The sequence below is a fragment of the Crinia signifera genome, chromosome 2 (assembly GCF_055691185.1).
Source record: "Crinia signifera chromosome 2, ASM5569118v1, whole genome shotgun sequence".
Classification (NCBI taxonomy): Eukaryota; Metazoa; Chordata; class Amphibia; order Anura; family Myobatrachidae; genus Crinia; species Crinia signifera.
This window is the reverse complement of record NC_139218.1, coordinates 320391113-320405070: the sequence shown is the minus strand read 5'-3', so window position 1 is coordinate 320405070 and position 13958 is coordinate 320391113. Positions and strand designations below refer to the sequence as shown.

The following is a 13958-nucleotide window of genomic DNA, read 5'->3' as shown; positions in this document are numbered from 1 at the left end:
AGCTCTTCTACCCAGCAATATATGAATCTGATCAGGGTCACGAAGGTGAGGTGAGATCCCCTGAACCATTGAGCGGACCTGACGCTCACCTTCTTTCGGCAGCTGCGAATGTGGCAGCGCCACATGCGCTCCTTTATGCTGAGCTTCATGGGGTGGCCATTGGGGCAGGTCATGGTCTGTGGCAGGAACTGGCGGGCCTGCAAGAAAGCCACAGCCTCCTCCTCCGTCTGCGGCAGGTTAAATAGCGTCAGACGCTCCATTGCCATACAGAGGCTTGCCACTGCCATTATTCACCTCAGTGTCTCATACAGGGCTACTGCTGACTGACTGACTACACAAACTGCGTAGCTCTCTGACTGACTACGTAACGCTGCCCGCGCGCGTCTAAGCCGAAGTGCCGGGAGTGTGATTTGAGACGCTAAAAGCGTCTCAAAGTGGCGGTGTGCCGGGTTGTGCGATTTATAAGCCCCGTTTAGCCCTGTTTGTCTCCTTTTTACACCTTATTACATTTCAACTAGAGTGTCACGCGCGCAGCGCTACGCTACATCACGTTACACTATAACACTTTAGCTAGAGTGGCACGCGAGCCTCTGGCAGGCTGCCAAGTTTCTGTTACTTCCGGCGACGTGAAACTACAGAAGTACCGCAGGACCATTTATGGATTATTTGTGGTGTTTTTAAGACTCAAAATAGGATTTTAGGAGAAAGTGAGCCTAAACTGAACATAATATTATTCACTTTAGGCTCACTTTCTCCAAAGATTTTAATGAAGCAAAAAAAAATTATTTTACATTTGGTTATTCATTTTTTTGTCCTGCTAAATTGAGTAAAAAGACCAAATTGTATTAGCTAAAAATACAAATTCTTCTGTAAAGAGAGATACAAAAAATAATAATATAAATATATATATATATATATATATATATATATATATATATATATATATATATTCTGCAGGTATTGTATAAAACAATCATCGATATTGATGCTGGAATGCGCTTGGTGCAAATTGATAACAAATAAATCAGACTTTGGATGTAGCTGTCTCACAATCTGGTCAGCAAAAGATGTTGCCGTTACGTTTGGTCACCATGTGATATAGGACTAGATGTATGAAGCAGTGATAAAAGGAGGATAAATGAGCCAGAGGAGAAGTGGCCCATGACAACCAATCAGCACTGAAGTAGCACCTATAATTTGCATATTATTAAATTATACAGAGCAACTTATTGGTTGCCTTGGGCTACTTCTCCCTTATCACTGCTTCATTCATCTATTCCACAGTCACTTATGATCTTTCCACCCCCATTCACGTTATCTAGTATGACTTCTGTTAAATCAAACAAGTATTTTTCCCAATATTTTGAGGTGGTTCAGTTCTAAAATAAGACAACCAATGTGTTTTGAAAGTAAAAAAATGTATTTAGAATTTTGTGATTTCTCTAGTTTATAAAACATAAAGCTCCCATTATATAATACTAGGAAAGAAGTGACAAATGTTTTAATAATTCCTGCACTGGCAAAAAAAGAAATGAAACATCCACATAAAAAGAGACATGTCGGCATTTACTAAATGACATGATCTGGGATATGGACATGTCCAATCAGATGACAGTTCATAGCAGCGGCAGGCAAGTTGAAATGATTTCTCTGTCAGTTCTTTCCTCCACGATGTGTTAGATGGGACAGTCGTAAATATGGATTTCCTGGTCATCTCCAGCAGAGACAATTTTAGATCCATTTCTATTGTACTGTACACCCCAAACCTACAAAGAAAAAACAAATTAATTACAGGATACTGACCAATACACACACACACACACACACACACACACACACACACAGAATAGAGGCAGCACTCCCTCAGGCTGATAAAGTTTAAAAGTCCTTCATTTGCGGTCCTACACCGTTACGGAGACGATACTCCGTCATCAGGGACACAAAAGCACATTACAAACACAGGCACAGAAATACCTGAAATCACAAAACAAGTCCGCCCCTCATATCAATCCCGATTGGTTACACACTCACCCCCACCAGTCCGGATCACGCCGCACACCTGTTGCCACAGCGCTGATTGGGAATGCTGCCAGTATGCCGCAGGAATGGAGAGGTCACTCTAACTGACCTAGATATCTGCCTTACGTAACCGGACAGCTCCCGAACCGCGATTGGACCACAAGATTGTGCGTCATCAGCCCGCCCCCGGAAGCTTGTTATTATTTGCTTGTTAAGCTGAAGTTTTTAGGTTTGCCTCTTGTAATCCACCGTCTCCATGGAGATAGTTGTATACACAATAGCCCTTATTCAGATCTGATCGCAGTACAAATTTGTTTTCAAAATGGGCAAAACCATGTGCACTGCAGGTGGAGCAGATGTAACAGATGTGCAGAGTTACATTTGAGTGGGGTGTGTTGAAAATGAAATCTAAATTGCAGTGTAAATATAATGCAGCCAGTATTTACCCTGCACAGAAACAAAATAACTCCTCCAAATCTAACTCTCTCTATACATGTTACATCTGCCCCACCTGCAGTGCACATGGTTTTGCCCATTTTGAGAACAAATTTGTACTGCGATCAGATCTGAATAAAGGGTCAATGTTCGATGGCTCTGTATGAGGATCATTATTTCAATGGTGGAAGGGCAGGGGTGCAGACTCGCCTCACTCAGCCAGACATTCGGTGTGGGGTTTGTAACCACAAAAAGGTTTATTCTAATGTTTAATTGATTATAGCCTGACAATTTCAACGCTGGACACATTTTTGTGCACTTTTCACTATTCTGTACTGCAGTACTCGAGGAGGGTTTAGGTATATTAACCACCGGCCTTTCCCAGATTATGATTTTAGTGAATTGAGTCTAAGAAAAATCACTTTGGCAGGGCCAGGCAGTGTGTGCAAGAAGAGTGATGTCAGTACATCTGGTAACAGCGGCAGGCCAGGCTCTCCCTCTCTGGCTGCTGCCAGTGCTCAGTCTCCAGGAAGGGAAGCAGTGTTGTTGCTGGTATAGAGCTGGGAGAGATGGGGACGTGGTCTTGTCTCTTGCTGTGGCTGGCTGGGCGCTCGGGTGTCGGTGGCAGCAGTAGTAGTCAGAACGGAGAGCAGCTGGAATGGACGGATTGTGTCAGCAGGGAGTGAGAGGCCAGAGATTGACTCCAATTCCTGGGCAGCATGAATGAGTACCCTGGGCGGTGGCTGTTGTGGTGACACAGACCTGAGGGGGGACCTAATTTGTACAGTCACAGCCAGCCCTCTTATGGAGTGAGGTCACTTACACAATACTACTTATATACTGTACTTGTGCCCTGCCCTCCTTTACACTAGCACATTTTTTCCAATAACAGAGATGAACACACTCACTAAGAGCAAATAGTATCCACCGGGGTGCCCTCGTTTAAAAGATGTCCAGTCACAGTAACTCCTGTGTGAGGTGTTGTGCTAAGCATCCACCACCCAAACACACAAGAATCAGGCGGGACTCTCTGGATTCACACCAATGTCATCGTACCTGTTCTTGGTGATCAAAGAATGTATGAACACAAGTTCTGCTGGCAACATCCCACACCTTCACGCTTTTGTCAGAAGAGCTGAGGAGAGGTTACACAGGTATGAAAACGACATTGTACATTCACAGAACCGTCTCACATTCATGTCATTGTTCTCATTTATACCCTTCTTACCTAGAGACAAAATGAGCATCATCAGGGGAGAACGCCACATTCAGTACCCAGGAGCCGTGTCCACTGAGTGTGCCAGCCAAACTGGCATGTTGCCTGCCAAAAGCAAAATAAAATATAAAAAAAAAAGGACTTAAAATGCCTCATAACCTATATACATTCAGCACATGTAACATAACTTGGCATATTCCTACAGCTAAACAATTATTTAGAATACATATAAAATTTGCACTGTGCATGTACTTTGTAGGCGGAATACACTCACTGGAAACCTGAGACATTAAGTAGACATGGGATTTTTTGTTATAGATATTAGATTTGTCTACCACATGGATGTCTCCACAGTGTGTAAGCAAAGAGTACACTATAAAACCAAGCTCCTTAGTTTTAGAAAGTGTTTTATTAAGGAAAAAAAACAACAAAAAATTAAATGACAACCAATGAGTGAGTCTGCAACTTACACATCATAGATCTTGATATATCCGTCATCAGAGCCTGTGACTAGCAGCTGAGAGTCTGGGGAGAAGGTTAGTGATCTGATTGGCATAGCATGTCCTGGAGGAAACAATAATAAGGGGAAAAAAATTGAGAATGGTCAAATCAAGCATAGCCTTTTAACAAGAGGTGCATAGCCTTTTAACAAGAGGTGCAAGGCTCACTTTCTAAGCACTTAAGGTGCCCACACACGCACCAATCCCGGTGGTGCGATGCTATATGATTGGGTGCGCGCTCCCGCGGCACCTCATCGCACAGTACAAAAAGTATGTGCTGCACATACTTTTTGTACTAGCTTTTTCTAGCATAGCATCGCATGCACATCGTATGCACAAGGCATACGATGCGATGCTATGTGTGCTAGTTAAGCCCACAACGCACGCCGGGATCGGTGCGTGTGGGCACCTTTACAAATTAAGCAGATCGCTCCGTGTGTATGCCCCTGAGCGACGGCGATGTGCCGGGCCAACGCCTGACTTGCTCTTGACTACATGTAGCCAAGAGCTAGTCAGATCGCCAGTGCTCTCAGAGAACCGGTCTGCACAAATCGCTTGGCATACATAACTGGTGCATAGCATGTGTGCTGAGCGATCTGTGCTTAAAAAAAAAAAAAACTACATCACAGCATGGGGCTGATGTCACCCCATCTCTGTAAGTGCTAAATAAATAAGTATAATCTGATTGGCTGCTTTGGGGAACATCCCATTTTCATTAGACCTCCTATCTTAGTACATTTACATTTATTTCTGATCAGCTGCCCTTGCACTGGAGCAAAGTTTATTTGCTCCATAGTTTGTCTTCACCATTGCTAATTGCAGCATGTTGGATAAATCTGTAAACCATCTCTAACCACAGATCTCAGTGATAAATGTAATGCCAACAATCAAACAAACATAATGCATGTGACAGCGAGACCCAGAGGAAAATTAAGATGGGAGTTCTATATCACATGGGATGGGCAACCAATCAGAATCCACTCCTTATTTAACACCTTGGCCATCTGTAATAGGGTGAGAGTTTCAGAAAGTGAGAGATTTTGGGAGAGTTTTCCCATGTTTTTTAAAGCAGCAATCAATTACACTGCAAAACCAGGTTGATTTTGCCATGTAATTGATTGCTGCTTTAAAAAACATGGGAAAACTCTCCCAAAATCTCTCAACCTATTACATTTGGCCCCTTATCTGTTTGGTTGCTCATAGCAACATCCCATCTGAAAAAGAACTCCCTTCTTAGTAAACCCACCCCCACTCAGTGGATCTTATTCAGGTCCATTCGTTCGCACGGGACCGATGTTGTGTTACTGCGCACTTGTATTTATGCACTGCGAATAGTCGGATCGCTGAGTGCACGCACCCAGGACAGCGGGCGGGGGCTCCATTAGCATATGGGAATGCCCAGCGGTTTATGGGCAGTCTCATGCTAATGAGGGCGGCTGACATCTCCGGATTTCTGCTGCCTGCCCACTTCCTTCTGAACGTGCACGCATATGTAAGAGTACCTCACAACACCTTTACATATGCATGCACATTCCACATCATTCCATGGTCATCGACCACTGAATTATGTGGGTGCTCCCATGCAGGCTAAGAATGGATGTTTAGGTAAAACATCCATTCGCAACCAGTGTGAAGGAAGGTGCCTTATGGATAGTGGGCTGGTGTACAACCATTCGCAAGGCAGGGTTAGGTTGACTCGCAAGGATACGAATTGGCAACCGAGTGAATCAATCAAAATAACCCCCAGGGTCTGCAAGGGCAGCTTAGCATGTGATGGACAGGTCATTCTTCCCAACTCCACACAGCACAGCATCTTAAACACACACACACACACACACACACACACACACACACACACACACACACACACACACACACACCACTCTTCCAATATTACAGTCATCTATAATTCCCTTTCCTTTTTAATCTCTTATGTATATATAAAAAGCTTATAATGCAGCGATATCAGAACCTGTCCAGTAGAATTTAGTCTAAAGCCATTATTGATGCTTCTTTATTGATCTTTTCATTACAAAAATATACTCAGAATTGTCCATATATTTACAATCTAAAGCCATTATTCAATTACCTACATTACTTTACCGCCGATAGCATTAGGCTTTAATACACTTCCAAATAGGAATGTTAATGGCCATTAATTGGGGTTAATGACTATTAACACACTGAATCCTTCCTGAGCTATCAGGTCAGCAGGACCTGGTAACAGCCAAGGTATCAGGGATTTTCTTTCGGCAGAAAATAAAATCCCAATGCTACCTTCTTTTGGGGCTAACTGAGTACCCCCAGGATTAATTACCTGCAGTAAATTTCAGCCTAAACGATCTATCACACAAACATACACGAATGTCAATGTCCTACTAATAACTCTTTGAAGTGTGGTAAAAACCTTGATGAACCCACCACCACCCAGTCAGTTACTCTGTTTTACATGCTATGAAGATACGCTTACCTTCCAACGTGTGGAGAAGTTTCCCAGTTGCAATATCGAAGATATTAATAATGCCATCAATGGCCCCGCTTGCCAAATATTTCCCATCTGGACTCTGTTGGTCAGTCAGATATTTAATAAATAAATAAACAAACAAACAAACAAACATTAAGCAAACTACATGGCAATGGCCTAGGTTTTGTCTGTATAGACACGGAAACTTACATAAGCAATACTAAGGATAAATTTGCCTCTGGTGTCGAGTGAGAATTCCTTCTTTCCAGTCTCTACGCCAAAGATGTTTACTTTCCCTACGTGACTTCCTGTAGCCAAGTGTTGGGAGTCGGGTGAAAAGGCAACAGACCAAGCATCCACTGTGGAGATATATAGGTGTAAGGCATGGACGTGCGGTGAGGTAAATGGCTCAAGAGTCCCTGGCAAGTACTAGAGCCAGATATGCACACAGTATGTGAGCCATGGGGTACATACCAGCATTATACACATGTGCAGCAGTGTATACTGCTGGAGATTCACTGAGTTTTGATAAGAGATGTGCAGAAAAGGTAGCCAGGTGAGGCACTGCCTCACCTGTCATAGACTTTTTACTCCAGCGTTTTTGACTATAGAAATTATAATAATAAAAATAAGATAAAAAAAAAATATATATATATTTTATATGGGCACGTACAAGGAAAGCACTAGTTCTGGCTGTCGTAAAACAAATAGCCCATTTATGAGATGACATAACATCCACATAGTTTTCATCTCTAAGTACTAATACGCTACTACACAGAAGGTCCCAATACATTACAGAATGAAAGAAACGGATTAAAGTCCCATTAATAGCCTGTGAAGCCCTCTTACATAATGCATATGGAATTACAGTGCAAAACAGGGTCATATTTATTCCTCAAGTCACTTGTCGCAAACACCCCCAGCATAGACCAGAATAAGGTGTATAGACTGAGGGTCGTATCCATCAGTCAAGACCCCACAAAATGGGAGTACACTTCCTGTAACGAAACAGGCTAACAGCACCTATAATACAGTAACGGTAACAGTCTGCAAGTGGGCTATATTTATGAAGTGGCGCGTCTATACAGATTGGAGCTAAAAATGTAAAGTGGCACCAACATTCAGCATATAGCATGCCGGCCTTTACACTGAATGTTAGTGCCCGCCCAGGAGCATTGGCTCTAGGCGTGTCAGCTCTGTGCATTATATGAACCACTGCTGTGGGGGGTATTCAGTCCCCGGCCGCTATTTCTGCCGGTGGAAATAAGGGCCTTCGCCTATTCAGTGCTGCCGTTTCCAACAGTATTGAAGGCAGTTTCCGACCAAACTGATCCGACTGTAAAACAAGTCGGATCTGTTTTGTCAGAAATGGCTGCGGATTGTCAAATTCACAACAGTTTTCGACAATCCGTGGGTGTTTTTGCCAATCTTCGGACTTTCCTAAACTGAACAGCCAGAACATTGAATTCCGGCTGTCAAGTTGCAGTTGAGAGACACAAAAAGGGCCTGGGATTCCGACTGTTGGGACATTCTGATAGTCGGAATCCCGGATTGAATACCCCCCAGTGTGGTAGCGTTTCCTTATGAACAATTATGAAACAAAAAAATAAGTTTGATAAGGTCATACCAGGCCCAGCATCAATGGAGCTCATCTGCTTGCCAGTGTCAAGGTCCCAGAGGCGGATATGTGCATCCAAAGAACTAGAAGCTGCAATGTTCCCAGTGGGACTCACATCAACAGATACAACCCCCAACTGGTGGCCCTCGAGTGTCCATTGCAGGTCCAGGTGTTCGTCAGACCTGAAAAGGATCAGCAGTTATAGGACATTGCAATAGGATATGACAAGTTTTCTGCAAGCAAACTTGCCCCCCCCCCCAACCCCCCCAACCGCCCTCTACCCAGGTCCTGGCCGTGTTCTACCCAGGTCAAGACCTGGGTAGAAGTCCCGGCGTGAAAGATTTACACCGCCTCTGACCCACCGAAGACCCGGAGTTTTGAGACGTGTAAAAGGGGTATTATACTTGATAGGGCAGTCCATGCAAAATGCCAGTAATTCCAAAAGTATCTTGCAAAAGGAGAAGTCTCCAGAGCTCATGCTACACAATAAGGGTGACTTTACTAAAACTTCTACAAATGAGTCATTTAATATCTACCAAATCAACTTACCATTTCCACACCTTCACCAAGTCATCCAAGGAACCACTAATCACAGTCTCTGACCCATCATTGGTATTTTTTCCCCAAGCTACGGACCATATTGCATCACTATGGGCTGAAAGTAGAACACATATCTTCAGACATTGCATTAAGGATATGACCAGGTTTGTTAAAAACTATTTCAAAAGTGGTTACGCCAAATTTTACCTATATATAAGATGTACTTGCCAGTCAACTTTGTTGTTCAGGCACTATAGGACCAGGTTGTTGAGGAAAAAAAAACAAAAACCCACCTTTGCACCCCCTACAAATGAATCAACCAAAATGACACACTGGGGTCCGATTCAGACCCTGTGAATTTGAAGCCCAGACGAGCATCGGACAAACGCACATGGTACGCTGTGCGCGAGCCATCTGTACAAATGGATCTAGCCTTTGCGGTCCATACGCAGGGTGATTGACATCCTGTGACTGTTTGGGGGCGGCAAAGCAGCATTTTTTTGAGAGTGTCCCAGAAAACTAAAGCATTTCTTGGCTGTTGGGAGGAAGGGCCACTGTCATCATCAACGGCCTCCTTGACCCCACAGCATTTGCAACTGTGATCCTGAGCCTGCATACTAAAATCGAGAGAGAACTGAAGAGATCCTTCTATGGACGCCGATAGCACTTTCCATTTCATAGAGCATGCCAGAGGCAAGGTTCCATAACATTTTGATTTTCAGAACTTGTAACATAGCACAATTGCAATGTTTTTATGCATTGAATGTGGAAAGCATCAGCTCCAATGTTGCCCTTCATGCTGGAAATAAAGACTTAACAGGAAACATTATTTTACATATGTACTTTTACATATTTCACTATAATCCAGGAAAGATGCACTCTCTCGTATAGGCCACCATCCTACACACATTCCGATGTGTGTAGGGCTTTCTAGCTATGCTAGGTAAGCCTCTGCTGCAGCGCTGTCAACACACACACACACACACACACACACACACACACACACACACCACGAGCCATCATCACTGTGTGCGGAGTGAGACAACAGCGCCAGTGTTCTCCGGTGGAAAACACTGACAATCAGCTCCTAAACACACAACGATGTAGGAGCTTTCTTAAGTGACTTTAGCCAAACTTAGCAAAGTCGCTTAAAAAATACCTTGATATTAGCAGATGTGTGTAGGGGCCATAACACTAAGCTGGTTCAGATGCACACCAGTATCACATAACATAACTGTACACAACTTACATAATGTGCACACTAATAGAGGAACATTTTAAACAGTGCATTTCATTAAAGTGTTAAAATAATTACCTTGCTCTTGCTTGTAAAGGATGCTGTACTGTAAAAGCAAGAGACAAGTGGTTACAAAACAATCACCAAAACCAGTCAAGAGCAGAGATGGGGAGCAGCGCTGCACATGTGATTGTCAGGGTGTGCTGAGACTTGTAGTGCATAACCACAGATGGCCTAACCGTGCTGTATAGAGTGATCTAAAGAGCCTCCTTACCTGTGTGCTCATGTCCAGGCGTCAGGATGAATGAGGGATGATAGTTACCTACGAAGTACAAGCAGGAGCCCGGGGTTAATACCCTGTCAGACACGGTACCACTACTGCTGATGCTGCCTGTGAATATCAATCTCTCGCTGGTTGCTTAGAAAAGAAACAGCTATAATAAAGTAACAGCGCTGACATAAAAGTCGCTTGTAGATGACGTCACCAGGAACAGTACAGGCATCTAACACTAGAGGGTAAACTGTATGTTAGGTGCATGTCGCCATTAGCTAGCGCTGTTAGGCCATTTTTTGTATGCTTTCATGCACTTCGTTAAGCATGAATTAGAGACAGACGAGTGCGTTGAGTGGCAAAGAGGGGAGAGATCTCTGTCTGCCTCATACCTGACCCTCTCCATGCGGGAGAAAATGCTCTGTTCCTGGACTTCCCTGGTAATGTAGGATTGCCATCACCTGTGGTCAGGGGCGGATCCAGGATAAAATGACAGGGGGGGCACCATGATAAAAGAGGGTTTAGGTGGGGGAGGGGCAGTGTTAGTGGTGCCAGTGTACATGCTAAGAGAGCGGCAGAGAGAGGGTGGGAATGGGACTAAAAATAGGCCCTGGCAGTTAAAGTACACAGGCCCACCATGGTGACAAATGTGAAGGATGTAATTGTGCGCGCGCCGAAGGCGCGCTCCAGAAAAGGGGGGGTGGCCACTCAACAGGGGGCGTGTCCTTGAGTGTAGTGTACAACACCATATACAACTTCTACACATTATGCAACAAAATACTACACCCCATTATACTTGCCCCTTACACATGATGCCAAATGGAATGAGCCAAAATTCACATAATGCCACACGGATGAGCCAGAATTTACATAATGCCACACGGATTGAGACAAAATTCACATAATGCCACACGGATTGAGACAAAATTCACATAATGCCAAATGGATTGAGACAAAATTCACATAATGCCACATGGATTGAGCCAGAATTCACATAATGCCACACAGATTAAGCCAAAATTCACAATACGCTTCATAAACAGGGACATTGTCCACCAAAGGCGTGCATTAAACATTTACACCATAATGTCCATTACACGTTAAGTTACACGCTATTATGTCCATTATGTATTATGCCAAACACCATAATGCCTATTAAAAATTATGCTACATAAGTGCTGCTTATCTACATGCTCATTGCCAAGGGTTCCATGCTCATTGCCAGAGGTTCCATGCATGTTGCCATGTGGGATTACAGGCTCATTTCCAAGGGGGAATAAATGCTTGTGGTAAACGGGGACAGCTGCCGCCAGGCAGAAGTGATAGCCACTGACAGTGGCAGAGCCTGGCTGTATTCAGAGCACTGCAGGTCCTGGCTATTTGAAAAAATACCCCTTTCACACCAGAAAATGCATTCCCAGGTTGGCCCCTTTTACACCAGCCTAGTCCCTGCATTTTCTGGTGTGAGGGGGAGAGAAAACCACCCCTTCCCCCCTTTAACCAGTTTTCTAATTTAACCGGCTATATCTTCGGAACCAACTGACCCATTTACATAAGACAAATATCCTATTGAAGAACTTTTGAGTGGGCTTTGAATGATTTTGGTCCAGTGAAACTGGAACGTTTGGTTCCAGAGTAATCTGCCCTCAAAGAACATAAACAGCCATGAAATTATATTTCAAAAATAAAAGAATTGGTTTACATGCAATATCTCTGAAACCGATTGACTGATATGGACCAGCCTGGTATCATATTGAAGGCCAAGCGATTTGGAATGGAATGAGATCAACCACAAGCTTCTGCGATGCCAGGGGGGGAACCAGCAGCCGCCGGAACCGGGTGGGGGGTCGGAATTGAAGGGTCCCATATTATCCTATGGGGAAAAAAACGTTACAGCTTTGCCAGGCGATATCTCCGGTTCCCGGGAGGCTAGAGACACAAGGCTGGGCTCGTTTGAAAGCCCTGGTCCTCAGCTACAAAATTAATGACAGGGGGGGCACGTGCCCGGGTGCCCCCCCCCTGAATCCGCCACTGCCTGTGGTGAAAAACCTTTACCTAGCTCTCCACAGGTGATGGCAATCATACATTACCAGGGAAGTCCAGAAACAGAGCATTTTTTCCCGCATGGAGAGGGTCTGGTAGGCAAGTATGGTCTGCCCCCCTGTGTGTAATAATCTTCTGGAGGTGCCAACCAGAATCAAATATCTTAGATTATGCTGTATGCCATGGTCTATGGAGCTGCTCATGATGAGCTTGACAGTGCTGCTTACAGTGCAGTGTTGTTCATCTGGGAAAAAAACATGCAATGGCGCGCCACCGTAGTTATCATTGCATACCTCCCAACATGGCCCTCTGCTTAATGATAATTTTACATTTTTGCAATCTATCTATTCAAACCTGTAATGCTAGGTACACACCAGTACTTGTGTAGTTTTACGGCGGCACTGCCCATGGATCGCATTGTATGCAAATCGGGACGTGGAAAACGAGCCTGAAGCGTGGCGAGCGCAACCTCCGACTATCACTATCCACGTTGGCGTGAAGTTGATCTTATAAAGTGAGGCGAGCGCAGCGAGCCACCAAGCCCGAAGCGTGGCAGAAAGGGGATGCAGAAAACGAGCCTGAAGTGTGGCAAGCGCACACGGATTACTTGACGTGTATTACTTGATGTGTATTCCGCGTCCGTTCGCTGTGCTCGCCACGCTTCGGGCTCGCCGCGCTCGCCACACTTTATAAAATCAACTTCACACCAACATGGATAGTGTGGGTATGAACAGGTCTGGAGGACGCGTACTGCGTCCCCTCGCGGGGCTTGCTGTGCTCGCCACGCTTTGGGCTGACGTGGATAGTGGGGGTGTGCTATATCGCATCGTAAAGATCCTGTTCCTTAGCAGATTGTGCTATGGTTGCACGATCTGTTGGAGCACACGATCTGCTAACGATCTGCATCCGATCCCAATCCAATCTGGAACTGTATCCAGTTGAATGGATCTCTTACAGATCTGTAAAAACAACCAGCTGGCAAACGCATTGGATCGGAATCGGATGTAACATGCCAAAACATGCCCAATTTACCTACAATCAACATACAATCAGTCGAATTGGATTGCACCTGCAGTGCACATGGTTTTGTCCATCTAAGAAGGATTTCGTCAGAAAGAGTGAACTAGAATAAGGCACATGGTTTTGTCCATTAAAGAAGGAGTTTGCTTTTGTAAACCAACCTGAATCACCCCCTCTGTTTAACCTGTTTCTCCTTTCTTTATACCACGTGTAATGGTCAACATACATCTATCATTCAGTGAACTGTATAACCTGAATGACATTGATTGACCATTGTGCCTTTATGCCTTAAAGTCTGTGTGCCTCATTCTGAGTTGCACACAAGTCTAAATTCGGAGGCGTTACACAATTTAGTGGAAATTTACCAAGATCAGAGATCCATGCAGGCTTCCAAGTGTAAAAAATAGAATAATTAAATAATTCATAAAAAAAAAGCCAGTCCTGGTTTTAGAAATTCAGGGGGCCAAAAAAGTTGGGTCCCCTTTATATCTATAACCAGCACCATGTTCATGTGCCAGACCTGTTACCCAAAATATGGGGGACAAAGAGAGCAGGGGTCCCCCATATTTTGACAACCAGCACCGAGCCCAAACAG

The 13958-nt window shown here is 44.3% G+C and overlaps 1 protein-coding gene across 1 annotated transcript; it reads right to left on the bottom strand.

Moving 5' to 3' along the window:
• Nucleotides 1-1399: 1399 nt before the first annotated feature.
• On the bottom strand, nucleotides 1400-10557 carry SKIC8 (SKI8 subunit of superkiller complex). Its single transcript, XM_083169129.1, has 10 exons — nucleotides 10304-10557; nucleotides 10108-10135; nucleotides 8802-8907; nucleotides 8262-8434; nucleotides 6845-6993; nucleotides 6641-6734; nucleotides 4141-4234; nucleotides 3683-3775; nucleotides 3511-3589; nucleotides 1400-1766 (listed from the first exon to the last, which is right to left on the bottom strand). The coding sequence occupies exons 1-10, from the start codon at nucleotides 10313-10315 to the stop codon at nucleotides 1677-1679; spliced, it is 918 nt and encodes a 305-aa protein (XP_083025255.1). The 5' UTR covers nucleotides 10316-10557; the 3' UTR covers nucleotides 1400-1676.
• Nucleotides 10558-13958: the final 3401 nt, after the last annotated feature.